General features: G+C 39.1%; 1 protein-coding gene across 2 annotated transcripts; it reads left to right on the forward strand.

The window, feature by feature from the left end:
* Window positions 1-453: 453 nt before the first annotated feature.
* On the forward strand, window positions 454-19061 carry LOC125539341 (uncharacterized). Of its 2 annotated transcripts, XM_048702777.2 has the most exons (39): window positions 454-761; window positions 2512-2555; window positions 2734-2833; window positions 3017-3124; window positions 3821-3937; window positions 4106-4256; window positions 5315-5562; window positions 6370-6555; window positions 6699-6754; window positions 6840-6957; window positions 7785-7868; window positions 8019-8111; window positions 8185-8286; window positions 8427-8492; window positions 8666-8761; window positions 8847-8954; window positions 9629-9742; window positions 9834-9920; window positions 10621-10749; window positions 11286-11484; window positions 11564-11704; window positions 11828-11871; window positions 12005-12088; window positions 12478-12546; window positions 12639-12715; window positions 13162-13231; window positions 13470-13619; window positions 13828-13899; window positions 14091-14235; window positions 14546-14610; window positions 14698-14763; window positions 15340-15433; window positions 16705-16741; window positions 16836-16893; window positions 17426-17536; window positions 17940-18007; window positions 18361-18427; window positions 18516-18584; window positions 18676-19061. In XM_048702777.2, the coding sequence occupies exons 1-39, from the start codon at window positions 687-689 to the stop codon at window positions 18760-18762; spliced, it is 3855 nt and encodes a 1284-aa protein (XP_048558734.1). In that variant the 5' UTR covers window positions 454-686; the 3' UTR covers window positions 18763-19061. The 2 variants fall into 2 exon arrangements, with proteins under 2 accessions (XP_048558734.1, XP_048558735.1); XM_048702778.2 differs by lacking the exon at window positions 8427-8492.
* The last annotated feature ends 365 nt before the right edge of the window (window positions 19062-19426 follow it).

Raw genomic sequence — 19426 nt, forward strand, 5'->3', positions numbered from 1 at the left:
TGTGTGCGCGCATCTCGGACGCGGGGAGCGTGCGCCCCATACCCAGCAGCCAGCAGTGCCGTGGACGAAAGTGAACAGCGGGTTGAGTGGCCGGGCGAACAGGGAAGACAAGCAGGGCAGCGGCTAGGAGAAGGACATGACAGGCTTCACACACAGTTAACCAGTGCGCGCGTGTAGCTTTCCTAATTTTGACGTGACAGAATTATCTGAGTTATTACTAAGTAATACTACTGCTTTGATTGCTGGGATGGTTTGCCAGCCTCGCCCACGAACAAATCCGCCAGCTATCGTCGCTCTTACGGGCGGTCCCACCGTATCTTCTGCACCCACACGACCAACCGAACTGCTGGGCCTTATGTCCACTGACACGCGGGCCCAGCTTTACCAACATGTGGCGAGATCCAAAACCCTCACCACCACCAGGAAGGAAAACGAGAGGAGCTGGCCGCAAAATCCCTTGGCACGAGGTGGCAACCGCCACCGCGCTGCGCAGCTGATCGGCAGCTCAGCTCTCGCCTCTCGCCGTTTATAAAACCCCGGTCGTGCGGCTCGCCACAAAAACAAGTCCAATCTCCCCCCCCAGCGGCACCGGACCGTGTCCGCCCTTCGTCTCCCACCTCCCTCCGTTTTCGGCATTCCGTGCTCCCGCTGGCGAGGGATCGAGTGGGGAGGGAACCCGTGAGGAGATGGGCCTCGTCGGACCCCGGCGGGGCGTCCCCGGCGGCGCCGTCGTCTTCGCCACCGCGGTGGCCCTGATACAGGTGGGGTCTCGCTCTCCCTCTCTCTCTCCGTCTTAGTGGGTGCTGCGCGGGGTCGTCGTTGCGGCCGCGGCGGCCGCCGCCGCCCTTCCGTCTTAGGGGGTGGGGTTGCTCGCTGTGCCTCGTGTTTTGGACCATTTTGGTTCGGTTTTGGTCCTGCTTCTGGGGTTAAGCGCTGCGGCTTCCGGCCTATCCCTGTGCGGGCTTGCTAATTTCGTCCCGTCCATGGCGTCACTAGTGCGGAAGTTTCTACTACTAATATAACTCGTGGTTTTTTTGTTTCGCTAAAATTAGGGAGGTGCGATTTTCGTCTGTAATTGGACTGCGCGTCTTTTTCTCGAACGCGTAGTGGGCTGTGTTTGGATATTTACCCCCTCAAATTTACTGCGTGATTTTGGTTTACCTCTGCTTTGTCGTTAGCCCGAGCCTCCCCCTGCGATAGTGATTTTGGGACTCGGGAGGGTTGGGAGCACATGGGGTTGGAAATCTGCTGCAACACTGCTAGTTTCTGACACGCGAGGTGCGTTTGGATTGGAGGTCTGTAACCACGCGGTCGCGACTTATTGGTGCCCGAGCGGTTGTTTCTGCTGCCGCTACTGCGTTGGAGAGGTCAATTTAGCCCAGTTTTATTTATCCCGAGTTGATTGTGTTCGATGGGGCGGTTGCTTCTCTGTTCGGGGTTCCGTTTCTCGGTTTCATAGTTTGTCTCGAAATGCGTGCCATCTCCGTGACCGTGTAGATTGGGTTGAGTTTTACAGGATTAAATATGCCGCACTTCCCCGAATTTCAGAACATTTAAGCATTTTGATTCGAAATGTGCTCTTTGTATACCGTTATGATTATAATTGGGTCGGATGGCCCTCTTTGAACAAATTGCAAACAGTTTTCTCTGAATTCCAACTATGTGGAGTTGCCTGTGTTTCATATCCAAGTTACCGGATGTTTTATGGCTCACTTTTGGTTGACAGCCGGTAGGTCAACCCAGCTGAATTTTATGGCTCACTGTTTTGCTATTTTTCCTAGCCCAGCCCAGCTGAATTTTCACAGGCATTTCAAACATGACATTTTCCTCTTGAAACTCAGATTGTATTTATGTTGCTGCAGTTCACTCTATGTTATTTAATCTGTTTTAGAGGCTTAACGGTTGAATTATCTTTCTCTGTTCTAATTTTGTTTGTTAGATGTCATCTGGGTGTTGCTGTACAGGAAGGATGAATAATTCATGCTGTAATAATCCTTAGTCGCACTAACTGTTTTGGTGGTTTCACATGAAACTTTGATTAATGTTTCGACACTTATAGTGGTTGTATAGGTGGCCAGAACATACCAGATTTGTGCCAACTTCTCAGATGTTGCTAGATTCTTGTCTTTGTAGCATCTACATCACCTGCCTAGGTGCTCAAAGGTGTTGTCTTCATTTTATATTCCTTCCGTCCGGAAATACTTGTTGGAGAAATGGATGTATCTAGACGTATTTTAGTTCTACATACATCCATTTTCATTCATTTTTGCGACAAGTATTAGCGGACGGAGGGAGTATATTTGAAGCCACCAGATAAAATTGTGGTCATGTTGCTCCCTAGAGGGGCCAATAGAATAACAGGATATGTAAGAAGTCCATTCTACAAATGTAGTGTGGTGTTCATGCATGTGGATTTGGTTGCACTTTGATGTGACTCATATATTGTATGGTTAACATGATTTTTCCATAATGTGATAACCTTACAACCTTGTTTTTCATTCCACGATGCAGATAGTTTTTCTTGTACATCCCACAAGCGCACAGCAATCACCAAGGTAATTTATCAGGGCAACATGTTCAATTAAGATGAGCATTTGTTAGATCACTTAAGAGCACAGTAGGTCCTGAAATAGGCTACTATTTTTTGATGTACTTAAAATACTTTGCCACTTAATGAGGTATTTTGTACTCATGGAGCTCTTGGTGCTAATTTTGCTGTGTTTGCTTCCTTAGGGTGGTACCTGCAGAAGGGTACTGTTCCATGTATGGAATTTGTGCAAATCGAACTGATGGGAAAGTCTTAAACTGTGTGAATGCAACAAAAGCTGTTAAGGTGACAATGGAACCCTTCTCTTCAATTTGAATATTACACAGCAGGAGAGATTGTATCCAGTTATCTTGCAGTATTTTTTAATATAGACAGCATAATACTCTGCCCATCTTATTTTTGCATAAGATTACATTATTTCACCATTGTGTTCTACTACTATATCAAGTTCTGTTATTGCTTTTCCAGCCAGATACTTTGTTTTCCACAAGGATCCAGAGTTTGTGTCCCACTATTACTGGTGATGTCTGTTGTACTGTTGATCAGTTCGACACATTACACCAACAAGTCCAACAGGTAATTGTATGGATTGTTCAATTGAACTATCATATCAGTGTGGTCGCATCACATCTTTCTTTTAAAGACTAACTGTTTCACACTGGGGAATTTGTTAATAAAGCTTAGCAAAATGGTTTTGCCATTGTATTCATATTAACCTGCATTGATTTGTTCAAACAATCTTTTGCTGAACTTGTGACCTGCTGAACACTTTGTTAGAGACATGCTGCTTTTGTTTTAAGATGATTTTCATATCTACTTAATAGATTATTTCTGCTTGTTCACCCTGTACTTTTTTGGAAAGCAGTTTTTTGTCGACTTGTAGCCTCATGCAGCAAATTTCTAGTTGTTGATTATTTCTTGTCCCTGGTCTTTGTTGTGTTATTCCTCCTGTACTTCCTAGTATCTTGTAACACAATTAAGTGGCTACATGTTGAGTTCTTTATTCCCTGTTGCATGCAAATTACAGATTCGTGTTCTAAAAGGAAATTTTACAGATGCATTCCGTCTATTCATAGACCATGTTCGTCGCTATTCTATTGTGGCCAATTTAGTACATATATTTTAAGGTTATTTTTCTAAGTTGACCAACTTGATTCTTTTTCGCATGTCAAATGATGTAACCTGTTCTTGGTAATCTCTATTCTAAATGTCTATGTTCAATAAAAAGAAAATTCACTCGGTGGTAAAATGCCAACTCCAACATTTCTGCAGGCTGTCCCATTTCTTGTTGGATGCCCAGCTTGCTTGAGGAATTTCTTGAATCTCTTTTGTGAAATGTCTTGTTCCCCAAACCAAAGCCTCTTCATTAACGTGACTTCAGCAAAACAGGTCTGAATTCTCTCAGCTTATCACGCCAACAGTATTTTATTGTGTTTCCTCATGGTCACCCCCCACATATTTTTGTTACATCAGTTTAACATGCCAAAATGAAATATTCATATATAATTCTCATGTGTAATCGAACTAACAAGCTACACTGTTCTCCACCTTTTTCAGGTTAAGAACATTACAACTGTTGATGGTATAGATTACTACATAACAAGCAACTATGGTGAAGAGTTATACAACTCTTGTAAGGAAGTTAAGTTTGGCACTCTGAACACACGCGCAATGGATTTTCTTGGTGGAGGTGCTAAAACTTACAAAGGTATTAGGCTAAATCATTGTAGTGAACTTATCAATTGTGTGATTGGATAAATGCCACTACAAGTTATAGTTTGAGCAATGCTACTGCAATCGCGGGACACTGAAAATCGCCATTGCAGATGCTATAAATTTTATAAAATGCTAGTATCCTCAATGTTTTGCTACAAGACCAAAATACCCCCAGCTTCCTCCTCTCAAGTCATCAGTGACCAAAATTGTTGACTGTGAGGTGGTGGATTTTGTTGAGTTCTGAATTCTGAGCACCATGGTTTGGTCCCTCCTAGTGCTACTTGATGCTCCCTATGATCAGATTTATCCATGTTATATGCCATGTGTCACATTAGGCTCAACAGTGACGAGTGATGACAACCAGGACGTGACGAGGAGGCACGACATCAGAAGCATCCCTAGGATCATCGTCCTTGAAGACGGGGAGAGGAAAGAAACAATGATTTGAGCTGTCCCATTTGCCACCTTGGCCATGACTCTGGAGTGACTTACGTAGGCTGGCAGCAAAGCTTGCATACCAGATTTGCTAGCATCCCTCCTAGAATTTCTTGTAGGCAGGCTGAAGGGCTAAACTAGCATAGCTTTCCTTGATTGTGAAGTTAAACTCTGATTGCCTAAAGGATTTGCTTGCAATACTTTGATAATTAAGACAAAGAAGATGACACGATTTGGTCTAAAGATTAGTAGCTTGTAGAGGGTAGTAGCCTTTTAGGAAGCTTTGCTGCATTTCTTTGAGAAACTCTATTTGGTATTATTAATTATTATTCTTGTCTTCTTGCACCCTGGATGTGCTTTTGAACTAGTTTCTTCAGTTGGTAATTTTAAGGTTTGGTAGTGATAGCCTGATAATAGACTATGTAATTTGTTTCCTGCATTTGGACTTGGCACTATTAATTATTATTATTGCAATCTGGATGTGGTTTGAGTTAGTTTTTCAGTCGATAATTTTAAACTGTGGTAATGACATGCTAATAATACACTGTAATTTGCATGCATCCGTTCTTCGCAGTATGTCATTATAATTATTGACATCTACACTTGCTACTGCAGAGTGGTTGGCATTTCTTGGGCGTCAGGCAAATCCCAATGAGCCTGGGTCACCTTATTTGATAACATACCGACCTGATTTGAGTGGTTCATCTGGGGTGAAGCCACTAAATACTACAGTTTATTCTTGTGGAGATCCATCTTTGGGCTGCTCATGTGGGGATTGTCCTTCTTCTTCAGTTTGCATGGGATCCTTGTTGCCTCAGTCGATGACTGAAACTTCCTGTTCAGTCAAAATGGGTTCTCTAAAGGTAACAGCTATTTATCTACATTTATGAAAAAAATGCACGGCTGATACCATGCATTTCCTGTCCACTAGTTTTTATTGGACTATATTTATGAAACCCAACAAAATTTATATTGTAAAATTACTCTCCGATAAAAAAATTAACCAAATTATTTTCAAGTAACTAATCTAAGTATTTATAAAAATAATGTTAGTTGTAATTTCAAAAGTTTGACTTCATTTGTTCTTCTTGTGGCTATTGGCAGAGTTTGCAGTGCTACTTTCCCTAGTAAATAACCAAAGCTTTTCATGAATGATAGATTAGGACTATGACTTGTTAATTGGCACATCACATGTCAGGTGGTCCTTCTTGTATCAAGCCAGTTGTGTAACATGCACATATGATACTAATTCTTTAAAAAGTGATACTACTATTACAGAGAAATTGGCACAGGACATGTGTTGTAGTAGTGATGATACGGGGTAGATGTGTCGGTGTGGATACCTGCACAATTTGCTTGTGGGAAGTTTTAATAACCTTCAACTCTAGCAATCAAATGATTTACTATATCTTGAAAAAAAATATAACCATCATCGTAGGTGCTAAATACCTTAGTTTGTCCATGTACCTTGTGTAGAACTTGACCCTTTTCTTCTTGTTTCTCATACTACTTAAAAGCTTACGGCAGTCTTGAACTTTAAACTAGAGTATACGAATCCAAAATTTGGCACATAAGAACATTTTAGGGCATATGTTATGAAGGTTCATCTTTTCCATGTCGAGCGTTTTCATTATTTTGTATCCTGAACTCCTATCATTTTGATTACACAGGCCGGATGCTTGGACTTCTCACTAGCGGTTGTGTACATTGTGTTTTTGTGTGCAATTTTATTGTGGGGCTTATTATACAGAACACGAGGAAGAACAGGCTTCCCCTCACAAACAAAACCACCAAAGAATGCTGATGATAAGTTGCATTCAAACAACAATGGCAATGTTCCTGAAAACTCTGTTCAGGTTCTTTTCTGCCAAATCATTTTTGAGAGCCAGAGCTTGCTTGCTTACTTTGAGTACTTGTCTTTGGTTCCTTCTAGCATTTTTCTCTAGTGTTCATTTTTAAGATGACGCTGGTACGGTCTAATAATTTCTCTTTATATCAGGTGCCCAAAGCTGCATCATCTTCTATTGTCCAAACTTACATGTCAACCTTCTTTAGGTTGGATTCGGTCTCCAGTTATATTCGGATAAACTATATATTATTAGTATTTAGGCATCATGTTAATCTGTTGAAAGTATTGCAGGAGGCATGGAGTTTTTGTTACTAGACACCCGCTTCTTGTGTTATGTGCATCCTTACTTGTCCCTATCCTATTATGCATTGGTCTTATCCGTTTCAAGGTGGAAACAAGACCGGAAAAGGTACTCAATTTATCATCGTATGATAGCTACAATTCTTCTACTGTTGCTGAAATTCTGATAATTGTGTATAATGGGGGAATTTGAATTGATATGAGACTGACAAATATAGTTCTGTATTTGAGAGTAATTACTTTAATATAAGTTTGACAAGGCAATAGTATTCTCTTAAAACTCACAAAATTTATTAGGTCTGAAGCACGGAAAGAAAAAGAAAATGGAAATCCATTGACAGTTTTCATTGATTACTTGGAAATGTTCATTGAAATAAAATCACAGTAAATAAAAAGGAAATACATCGCTGTACATTTTATAAAATTTCATTTTTATTGTTGGCTATGCTTTTTCTTGAATCAACTTGGACTTTTATGGTGTTTTGTGTCCTTCATGCTTATTGTCATTTTCAGATAACTTTATCATCTTACCTTCCAAAAAGGACGTTAAAGTTCTTAATCCTGTGAACATAGTGGGCGAAGGTCATGAACTTGTATTTTTGAATACCTGTGAAAAATATGTGTCAGCAAAATAAAAACACGGAGATCAAATCTGTCGATAAACATGTTCACATTTTTAGCACCCATTGACAATGGATTACCTTTGAGTCTGTAACTACGACTTTTGTGTAACTTGTGGTCATTTATATAAATAAATTTAGTATTTGAGATTGCTCCTTTTTTTTGTGGGGATTGCTGCCCTTTATGAGTGTTTTTTTAAAAGAAGTCGATAAAGTGACACACCATTTGGAACTCAAAAGTTTTTGGTGTGTATTTACCAGGACTGTGAATACATACATTTCAGAGATTTCTGACTTGGTTGTTTTCTTTTTGCAGCTTTGGGTTAGCCCTGGAAGTCAGACTGCCTATGAAAAGCAATATTTTGACAGTCATCTTGCACCATTTTATAGGATTGAGCAGGTCTTTTCAACTCTCATGGCTTTGTTTTTGTTCAACTAGATGAACACTTGTTACAGATTGTATGCCAACTTTGTTCCTGCATATCAACATGTTTGTTGTGTTGATCTTAACTTCTTGTCTATATTTTGTTAATTACTGTTTTAACTGCAGCTTGTATTAGCCACTTCAGCGTCTGGCCAGCTTGAAGCTCCTACAATAGTAAATGATAACAATTTCAAATTGCTATTTCAGATTCAGAAAAAGGTATGGAATCCAGTCATGTAAATTTTACACTGCAACTGCTTAGTGATTCTAATGTCACTTTTTAATTGCAAAGATTGATGATCTGCGTGCCAATTATTCTGGATCGACAGTATCCCTTGCTGATATCTGCCTAAAGCCACTCAGTACAGATTGTGCTACCCAAAGTGTTTTGCAGGTGATGATTTTGTATTGTCTATACTCTGTATATGGAACTAACTTGTTCTCTAGAATCTATATAATCCTTTTCTATCATTATATTTTGTTCCGTATGCGTACTTCTGAGCAATCATATTAAAATGGTGGCATCTGTTGCAGTATTTCCAGCTGGATCCTAAAAAGCATGATGATTTAGGTATAGATCATGCTAAATTTTGCTTTGAGGTAAATATCCACAGTTGAAATCTCTTCTCATATGGACATTTTCCTTTTTTTGGTTGCAACACAGACCTTTGTAAACTATTGATGAATTCATGCTGAACAATGAATATTGTGATACTGGCTAGGTTTGTCAGCTAGTTGTATCTAAACACTAAACAATATCTGCTGTATTGCAGCATTACAGTTCTGAAGAGACATGTTTGAGCACTTTTCAATCACCTATTGACCCTAGTACAATATTAGGTGGTTTTCCAGGTAGCAATTTTACCGAGGTAAAATGCTATACTTTTTTTTTGGCCAAAAACAATATTTTACTGATTATCCCACTTCTCTTACTAACTTCCTATTACTTCACAGGCTTCTGCATTTGTAATAACATATCCCGTGAACAACAAGGTTGAGACAACAGGACAAGAGAATGGAAAGGCTATGGCTTGGGAAAGGGCATATATTAATCTTGTTAAGGTTTGGAACTCTCACCTTCTGAGCTTATGTGCTCAACAAACAGTTTACAGTAGAAGTTTACTGTCAATTGATTCATGCTCTATATACGTTCATTCTCTAACATTTACTTTTAAGCAGCCCCACAACATATTTCAATACTTCCACACAACACCTCCTTAAGGAATGAAAGAATAAATCTCGTTTGAGGATAGTAAATTAAACTAATTCAGAGAAATTTGCTACAATGAAGAACCCGGTAGATAAGATTGACTATGCATTGCCCTACATCCTGAGGAAATACGGAGATGGGAAGCAACTTTGATAATGCGGATTAAGAGTGTTCAGATTCATATTCCAGGAGATTTAGTAGAAGCATTATTGTTTCCGTTCTTTTCTCCTGTAATATTGAGCCGACTCACTGGGCATGTTGAAGCCCCAGATGCCTGAATCTAGCAAAAGGTCATTTCATGTATGCTAATGCCATTTGCATGCACAGTATAGTGATTAATATTGTATGAAGCTAGCTCTTTCATGTTTGGATTAAAGCCTATAGCACTTATTTTCTAGCTAGAGTTTCTACCTACAGTGTTTTTGTAGCTTTTGGTTCAACTTCACAAGAAGGTGCATACTCTAGTGATTTATATATTTCACTTGAGCCAAGAATTACATCTGATGACTTTGAGAGTTTTCTGCAGGAAGAAATACTGCCGATGGTACTAGCACAGAACCTTACATTATCCTTTTCATCCGAGAGCTCTATTAAAGATGAATTAAACAGAGAGAGTACAGCTGACGCAATTACAATAGTGGTAAATATATGCAAAAATCTTTTCCATTTTGTAATATATCCTGTTTGCCTACATATTGTGATATTTATCTGTGCCATTTGATTGATATCAGGTAAGCTATATTGTGATGTTTGCGTACATATCATTCACACTTGGAGACCGTCCTTCTCGTTTGTGGGCATTATTTGTCTCATCAAAGGTATGAATATAATAATCAATGACGGGATTTTTTTTATTTTCCACTCTGCCTAAAAAATACTTTAATGTGAGTCAGTGGCAAGTCCATATGCTTGAAATTCAGGAGTGGTATATACAAATTTGTCCCATGATTAATTGTTTTGATCTACATGGAGTATCTTGTTCGTCATGATTGCATTTTTATGAGTTATCTAAAGACCAGTTCTCGTATATTCATGTTTGCTGACCATACATTTAGTAAATATAAACAGTGCGGTGGTCGGCAGTACTGCTGTTGGGACGACCTATTTTTCTTGTGGCCGATATTGAGAAATGGGAGATGTCAAATGTGACATCTTCTATTCTGGGACGGAGCTAGTAATATTTTTGCAGTTATTTATTTTGTACATTAATATGACCCTTTGCCACTCTTAGCCAAAAGCAAACTAAATTGTTCTGCTAAGAAATTTGTCTTTTGAATCTATAATAGTTTGATCTCAAGTTTCCTTTTGTAGAGCTAATTTATTTACCAGATCCCGGAATACTATATACTCCCTCCATCCCGAATTACTTGTCATAGAAATGCATAAATATGGATCTATCTAGAACTAAAATACATCTAGGTACATCCATTACTGTGGCAAGTTATTTCGGACGGAGGGAGTATTTAATTATGTCAAACATGTGCTGCATTATGTTCCATTTGACGAGATAAATTGCAGGTACTGCTTGGCTTATCTGGGGTTGTCCTAGTGATGCTTTCAGTTTTAGGATCAATGGGATTCTTTAGTGCTGTTGGAGTGAAGTCGACTTTAATCATAATGGAAGTAATTCCTTTTCTTGTGCTGGCGGTAAGTCTTCTGCCTCTAGTAGCGCAATAGCGTGACTGTTTTTCTCTTCATCAATCCAATGTACCTTTCCAGTATTTCTTTGTTTTGCTGCATTAACAGAAAGAAAAAACCATTATGCATTTGCGCTCTACACATTTGAATTGGAACATAGCTTCTTCGTGCTGATTATTGGATTATCTCTTCTGAAAATTGATTTCCATGAACCATCATCACATTAATTCCTTGTTGAAAACTTGATGTTTAGTACTCAGTGATCTAAACGCTCTTATATTTCTTTACAGAGGGAGTCTTTGTGTAATTTATTTTAACCACGCTTCCTAGATAGGTGAACACAGTTGATGTCTATGTTGCATAGCCTGCCATTGAGTTTGTTGTTTGTTTTTAGGAAATATTTTCGTGCTGCATTTACCATATTCTTTTAAGAGGAATTGACAATTTATTCATACGGCTACTTCATTTGATCTATACTTTGTTCAAAAGATACCCATTCTTATCATTCTGCAGTGGATGAAACTGATGGATGTGATTGTGGCTAGGTCGGTGTGGACAACATGTGTATCCTTGTGCATGCTGTCAAGCGACAACCAGATGGGATAGTATTGGAAGAACGTATAAGTAATGCATTGGTGGAAGTTGGGCCATCCATTACGTTAGCCAGTTTGGCTGAAGTTTTAGCTTTTTCTGTCAGTGCAATCAATCCAATGCCTGCCACCAGAGCATTTTCTATGTTTGCCGGTTGGTTTCTTTACATTTCCTTGATTGTATCTATAATTGGCACTTCATTTTGGGGTTTCCAATCCACTATCTTGTGCAGCAATGGCAGTTCTTCTGGATTTCCTTCTCCAAGTGACAGCCTTCGTAGCCCTTATTGTATATGATTTTAGGAGGGCAGAAGATGGCAGGATTGATTGTGTTCCTTGTGCAAGACTTAAATCGAGCACTGTTGCTGGCGACAGTAAGTGTCCAAATAAAAATCCATGTTTGCTTTGCTAAAAGGAAGATTAGTTATAGCAGTAAATGCTTGTTCATTTTGGCTCATTTGTAATTGTTTCCCTTTCTAATGTATTCAAAAATTAAGATGGTGGCCACCAGCGGCTTCACTTTGTTGCACGCTATATGAAGGTAAACACTACATGTTTTACCAGAGCTAAGCTTGTTCTTATGTTAAAGTTAAGCTCATGTTTTAAACCATGTTTAAGTTTTTCACGATTTTCCTTTTATGTTCATTCATAACTTATTGTTTTTTTTAATATAGGATATTCATGGGCCAATCCTCGGTTACCGACCAGTGAAGTTTATCGTGATTGCTGTATTTGTTGGATTAGCATTTGCAAGCATTGTAAGTGCTCACATGTTCTGCATGCACATTGCACAGCATCATGATTATATCTGTTCCTCCTATTAGCTTCACTACCAACCGCTTTATATCTGGTGAAATATGAGTGTGCTATCTACAGGCCAAGTCTATTTTTTCATTGAAATTCTCTGATGGATCATCAACTTATTATTCTGTCTGTATTTCTGATAAATCTTGCTGATCATCAATATGGAGCAATTCACTACAGTGTGGTGTTGTTTGTTCTTGTCTGGTTTCATGTTGCAAATCCAGTGGTTAACTACCACAAATTTGGGAAAAACTACTAAATGAGACAGAACCACTTACATTTTCTTGACTTTGAGTATGAGCATGTGTGGTTGACAACATTGTGTTTCTTTTGTCCCAACTAGGCAATGTCAACTAGACTACAACCCGGATTGGAGCAGAAAATCGTTCTTCCACGAGATTCGTATTTACAGGTTCAAACTATCACTTGCATTTTCTGTAGCTTAAGCCTTAATTGCTTCTCTTTGTATTTCTTTTAGAATCATGCTCATTATAATGTTTACAGGGTTACTTTGACGACCTTGAGAAGTATATGAAAGTTGGACCGCCACTGTATTTTGTTGTGAAGAACTTCAATTACAGGTAACTAGAAGTAAAATAGTTCTACACATTTTTTCTGCATGTTTGAAGAAGCATGATTATACAATGGAAACAAACAAACATGGCTGAATATTCCTTGTCATATCATTGACCCGTTGTGCTTTCTTACTTTTATCCACTACATTCTTGTCTTTAGATTGTTCTGGATATGTCAAAAATTGAAAACCAAGTCTCTCATGTTTCTACATGAGCTGTTACTGTTGCAGTATTGCTTTTTGAAAGAGCCAATTTTTTTGAGCTCTTCGGAGTTGCATGCTTAACTCAAATAATATTCAAAAGTTGAAAACCAAGTTTCTCATGTTTCTGCATTGGCTGCTACTGTTGCAGTGTTGCCTTTAGAAAGAGGCGATTTTGTAGAGTTCTTCTGAGTTGCATGCATAACTGAAATAAACAACAATTTGATTTCTGATGTGTTACACTGTTTCCAGCTCTGCATCGGAAAATACTAATCAGATATGTTCCATCAACCAGTGTAATTCAAACTCTCTTCTGAATGAGGTATACAACTGTTTGTCTCTTGACTAATTTTTTCCACAGTAATACTCAGTATGAAATGATTGATTGATTTGCTAGTTTAATTTAGTTGCACAATACATTTTAAAGGCAAGCTTTGTTACTGTAAAGCTACCGGCTCCTGATGCAACTTAACCAATGTGATTTTGATAAGCATGCATAGATGTTCATCATATGTTGATAACACTGCCCTCCATTTAACATGGTGGTTGCTACCATGCAGATAGCAAGACAATCTTTATCTCCTGAAACAAGTTACATAGCAAAACCTGCTGCCTCATGGCTTGATGACTTCCTAATATGGATGTCTCCCGAAGCATTTGGATGCTGTCGAAAATTTGTTAACGGAAATTATTGCCCTCCAGATGATCAGGTTCAGAACTTTTCCCTGAACCCCCTTTAGGGGTGCAGCACATTCATACTATATTTGTATTAGCTGGAAAAACAAGCAATTTTCTTCTGAAGCAATGGACACATCCCTCTCTGGGAGAAATAAAAGCACTCAATTTTAGTCCTGAGAAAATATGAACTGGTTGTATGTTAGCATATTTGCTAATGTCACTTGAATTTCTACTTTGCAGCCTCCTTGCTGTCAACTCGATCAAGATTCAGGTTCATGCAGTTCAAATGGAGCGTGCAATAATTGTACAACGGTATACTATCTACTATCTTTCAGTTGTGATATCTAGTCCTTTTAGCGTCTTAATCAGTTTCAGAGAGCTGCATTTGCACTGCTGCGCCCAATTATGTGTAGTGGGAAATATAGTATATTTCAACCACAGTTCACATATCAATAGATACATGTTAAGTAATTTCTGATCTACTAGTTATGCTTTTGTCTCAGTGTTTCCTACATTCGGACTTACACAATGGGCGTCCATCCACAACGCAATTTAAAGAGAAACTTCCATGGTTTCTGGATGCACTACCATCAAGTGACTGTTCTAAAGGGGGAAAAGGAGCTTATTCTACAAGTTTGGACCTCAGTGGTATGTGGTGTATGCCAATTATGTACCATCTCAATATTTTATCATGCTAGAGAACATGCCAAAGAAATATCATACTCCCTCCGTCCCAAAATAAGTGTCTCAACTTTGTACTAACTTAAGTACAAAGTTGTACTAAGGTTAAGACACTTATTTTGGGACGGAGGGAGTATATTTATAAATGTGAATCATTTTAATCAGTTGAGATGTATAGTATTATTTTTGCATTAAACGTGCTTGCATTTTGACCGACTGAAATTATAATACTATTAATTATCCACTGACATATTTGGTAACACTGTTTGTTTGTCAGGTTATGAAAATGGCAATATACAAGCATCAGCATTCCGTACATACCATACTCCCCTTAATAAACAGGTATGGATTAGCATGCCGCCCATCATAATTATCACTATTTTCCTTTCCAACATGGTAAAGTTTAAGTAATATTGATATTTTTTGTAGACTGACTATGTTAACTCATTGAGAGCTGCTCGGGACTTCAGTTCTCAAATGTCCAAAGATTTACAGGTAATTTGCCTGCATCCATTCTTTAGATGATGATGATATTAAAGGACGTTTTAAAAATGCTGACCCAAATATACTGAAGTTATTGCCGTGAAAACATACACACAAAAAACGATTTGCTGTGTTTCACTCTTGACCTCCGTCCCAAAATGTAAGACGTTTTTTGACACTATGATAGTGCCAAAAAACGTCTTACATTTTGGGACGGAGGGAGTACTACACATATTAATAGGAACCATGGAATTTCCCTGTTGGCGAAGTTTTAATAGATTGTTACTGTTCACATGGTTCTAGCAGTGTTCTAGGATTATTGGAAGGACTAGCCAGTACATCCTGAATTTTTGATTATTTGGGCCTTTACTGAACACATTATCCCCAGATGCTGATGTAAATATTAGCAGCCACTAGCTATTCAAAGACACACAAGTATGTGTGAATTTTGTATTTGTAGCTAAGCTTTATGGCATAGTAACTACTATATGTTTCACTCTATATTTCATACTGATTATTGTTAACTTTCGCTTTGAATGCTATTGCTTGGATATATCTTGTAACAGTCTTCGATACATCTTTGTGCAGATGGAAATTTTCCCATATTCAGTGTTCCATATATTTTTTGAGCAATACCTCAGCGTATGGAAGACAGCCATCATGAATATATGTGTTTGCCTTGGTTAGTTACTTATTGCATTTGCAGTTTTTCAGATTATTTACATATTCTTATGATATAGTTCTCGCGGATCTCATTTTCTCTGAATTCTTTGCTTTGGTATCAGATAGAAGTAACTTATTTCTCTCTCCTAGTATGAATGCACAGTATAGACATCCCTGCTAAACCAGCTTATTTTATTTTATTTTCGAGAAAACGCAAATGGCCTTTGCGTTTCATTGCATTGGAAAGATAGGGAATTTACATCCTCCTAGGAGGCAGATTTACACAGTTGTCGGATGATCAGTGGACATCCCATGATGATGGCAAAACGACCCTGAGCCCTTGAGCCCCGGCCTTTGCCCAACATCGGGCCTCGTCCTTGATCCGGTCGACAAGCTCATTGAGCGATGGGCTCACATGGTAAAAAACGCACGCGTTCCTATGCTTCCAGATCATCCACGGCACCAAAAGCGCCACGGATTTGAGCGCCTTGCGGAGCGCTGGCGGTGTGGAGTCCTTCGCGCGTAGCCACCAGTCCATGATGGAGTCGTCGTGCTCGGGCGTCGGCGCCGGCAAGCGCAGCCAAGCTAGGATCTCATGCCATGTGTGCCTAGCGAAGGGGCACGCGAGCATCAGATGTCTGATCGTTTCCGGCTCTTGGTCGCATAGGAGGCATCGCGGGAGGTGCTGCAGGCCACGGCGTGCAAGCCGCTCCGTGGTCCAACAGCGATCTTGGCAGGCCAGCTAGTGGAAAAATTTCACCCTTGGCGGTGCCCAGCTCCTCCAAATGAGTTTCCAGGAGTGGCAGCCCGTCGCGCCTGTTCTCAAGAATTGCCTCACCACATTGCGCTGAAGAACCAAAAGTTTGACGTATCACTGTCGGCTGTTGAACTGGTTTAATTAGTTTGGTTCTGGTATGAGCGACCATACCATTTTGACATAAGTTAGGGATAAGAGTTTGAATTAGGAGTGATTGGATGAGTTTCAATCAGGAAATATTGGCTCGATTTGGTCCTCTTGAGTTGTAACCCCTCAATATAAGGGGATGGTTCCATTCAATGAAGGTCTAGCAAGAAGTTCTCTCTATTCCCTTTCATTGCGCATTGCTGCTCTACCGACACTAATTTCACGAAAGCTGGCTAGTAACTATGGTCTAGTGCTGGGACCACCTGCAATCATAACCACAATCATAACAAATATAATCACGCTAAACATAATTAAATATATTTTTTGTAATGTCTGTACCTTAATTTGAGATTTGACACAGTTCATTCTTATGCAAAAATTAACAGGTGCAGTATTTGTTGTTTGTTTAGTAGTCACCAGCAGGTCAGCAACTCCTTTCAGAAACTTAGCACTAACTATTTTCTGTTACTCTTCGAGTCGGTAGATTGTGATAATTTGTTACCTCTGTCCATTTCAGTTTGTGGGCTTCAGCAATCATTTTGATTGTTCTGGCCATGATAGTCTTGGATCTGATGGTATGTTTGTCTCTCTCCTGTCCAATATATAATACTACTTCTGATTATATGTATTTTCAAATTCATAGCAACTGATGGCCTCTAATGGATATTGGATAGAACTTAGCTATGTTTTAAATACAAGTGGTTGCAGAGTAGAACCATGTGGTGACTTCATGTCAACAATTAGCTAAAATATATAGGATTTGTTCAACTGTTGGTGAAAGCAGTTGGCTTAATTAGCTATGCATTATGTATTGATACCACATTGTGGAATAATTGTAACGAAGCATAAGAAACACCCATAAATCAAAAGACGGTTTCACATTACCTTGGTATTATTGGCATATGTGATTTGAGTTTGCAAATGTAAAGCTAGTGTATCACATTAAGGAGTTACAGCACAGTTCAAGCCCGTGACAGTTGTACTTGTTATCGTAGCTATTCTGTATTTTCTAGTTTCTACAGTAGTTCTAGAATTCAAGTTTCAATGCTAAATTATTTAATTGTTATATTCATTATCAAGATTTAACATCTTTCAAACTTTTGGCAGGGAGTGATGGCTGTCCTTGGAATTCAGCTCAATGCAATATCTATTGTAAACCTTGTTATGTCGATAGGAATTGCTGTTGAATTCTGTGTTCATATCACACACGCCTTTATGGTAGGTGCATTGTACATTTGGAAATGCCAGTTCGAAATCTTCCAGTTTAGTTTAGTCCTGTGATAATTAGAATGTTGGCCATAATAAACTTGAAAAACATTTAAATTTGTTCTTCCCGTCACTTGAAACTTTTATCATCTGCTATCAGTGATTTAGCAGTTTACTTTGAAATGTGAAAGTAGTTTGATTCTCTATATGGTCTGCATGACATTAGAGCAACTAAAAAACATAGAGCAACAATAACAAACCAGTTTGCTGACACCCAAACCCATCCCAAATGAAGGATCATGGAAATAAGTTCAGATGTGTTTCTACTTTTCAATGATATAATTTTTTCATGTTTATCTTGTCCCTTTTTTCCATATCATGCCTGAACCCTTCATATTCACCTTTTAATTTACAGATAGGCATCGGGGATAGAGAAAACCGTGTAAGGCAGGCTCTATCTACGATGGGTGCTTCTGTATTCAGGTTAGCCTCATTACTGTTCACATTATTGGGACAATGTTACGTTGGGTAAAGAGATAGTAATATCAATTGAATAAGTTGCTTGCAGCTTGTCCTAGATTGTCTGAGATATATGTGAGTATGTGTAGACGTGCCTTAGTGAGTGTTACATATAAACAGTTCACAATTTTATTTCAGTTCTTATTTCGCATAAGAAAGTTTTCTAGTGTTGCGGATAAATTCACGGCAGTCCAGTTGCAGTGTTGCGGATAAATTCACGGCAGTCCAATTGCAGTTTTTTGCCATATGTCCGAATCTGTTTGTACTGTTTACAATTTTATTATATCTTATTCTGATCCACTGTCTTGATTTTTCAGTGGAATTACCTTGACCAAACTTGTAGGAGTTATTGTCCTTCGTTTTGCAAAATCTGAAGTTTTTGTGGTACATACATCTTAGCCCACACTTCTTAGTTCTGTATTCCTATTGGAGTTTGGCTTGAATCACCTTTGTTTAATCCAAATGGCTGCAGGTGTATTACTTCCAAATGTACCTGGCACTCGTCCTCATTGGCTTTCTGCATGGGCTTATCTTCCTACCGGTTAGCATTTTAATTACCTATCGTCTCTTAATTGTCTCCAGGTATTTGCATAAGCAGCTTAGCTGAGCCCTATAATTGATGGATGTTTCAGGTTGTGTTGAGTCTGTGTGGCCCTCCTCAAAAAACCATGAAACCGATTGAACAAAGTCAGACTCCGCCTTCAAATGAGCAAACTTGATTAGTACATAATATTCAGGGATTATTACAAAGCATTTCAGTGTACATATCCATCTGTTACCCCGGTGCTGGAGGAGCTGTGAGGGTGTAGATCATTTATAGAGGCGGAGTAATCTCTATAGAAAGATAGGCTGTACGTTAGTTAAGTTTACTGAACTAGTACTAGTTTAGTTGATATCGCCGCGAGGAGAAGGAAGCGTGAGCTACTACTGGCAGTTCCATGGTTTCTGGTTTGTATTTGTTTCATGCGAGAAACCAATGTCATATTTGGTGCCAATCAGCTATGGTTTGGTCGCTTCAGTTGCTTTATTCCAGCCATGATGTGCTTGCGTGTACAAGAGGTCAGCTATCTCCAAGATTTTTTATGGCAAGGGGCATAACTCTGGAGGTGTTTGGTTCGTGCTTTTGTATCGTAACCTGATTACAGCGTCAACGGATCCCGTCAAATCTTGTTTGTTTTGATTGCTCCGTAATCACATAACGCGGTATTAGATCCCAGCCTAGTTCAAATCTGTTACTAGTCAAAATTATCCGCAATGAAAACCGCTGCGGTGTTTTCCCTCCTCGCTATCTCCTCTGCTTAAAGCGTTTTTGCTGCCACCAGCTGTCCACATCGCTGCCGCAAACAGCCGCCATCGTCGCCGTCGTTGCGTCCGCCGCCGGCG

This window comes from Triticum urartu, chromosome 2A (assembly GCF_056163025.1).
Source record: "Triticum urartu cultivar PI428250 chromosome 2A, HENAU_Tu73, whole genome shotgun sequence".
In the NCBI taxonomy this organism is placed as follows: domain Eukaryota; kingdom Viridiplantae; phylum Streptophyta; class Magnoliopsida; order Poales; family Poaceae; genus Triticum; species Triticum urartu.

Coding starts and splice junctions, on each gene's coding strand:
- LOC125539341 (XM_048702777.2), top strand. CDS start 687: ATGGGCCTCGTCGGACCCCGGCGGGGCGTCCCCGGCGGCGCCGTCGTC. Junction 5,563..6,369: donor TCAAAATGGGTTCTCTAAAG/GTAACAGCTATT, acceptor TTGATTACACAG/GCCGGATGCTTGGACTTCTC. Junction 16,742..16,835: donor TGTTTAGTAGTCACCAGCAG/GTCAGCAACTCC, acceptor TGTCCATTTCAG/TTTGTGGGCTTCAGCAATCA.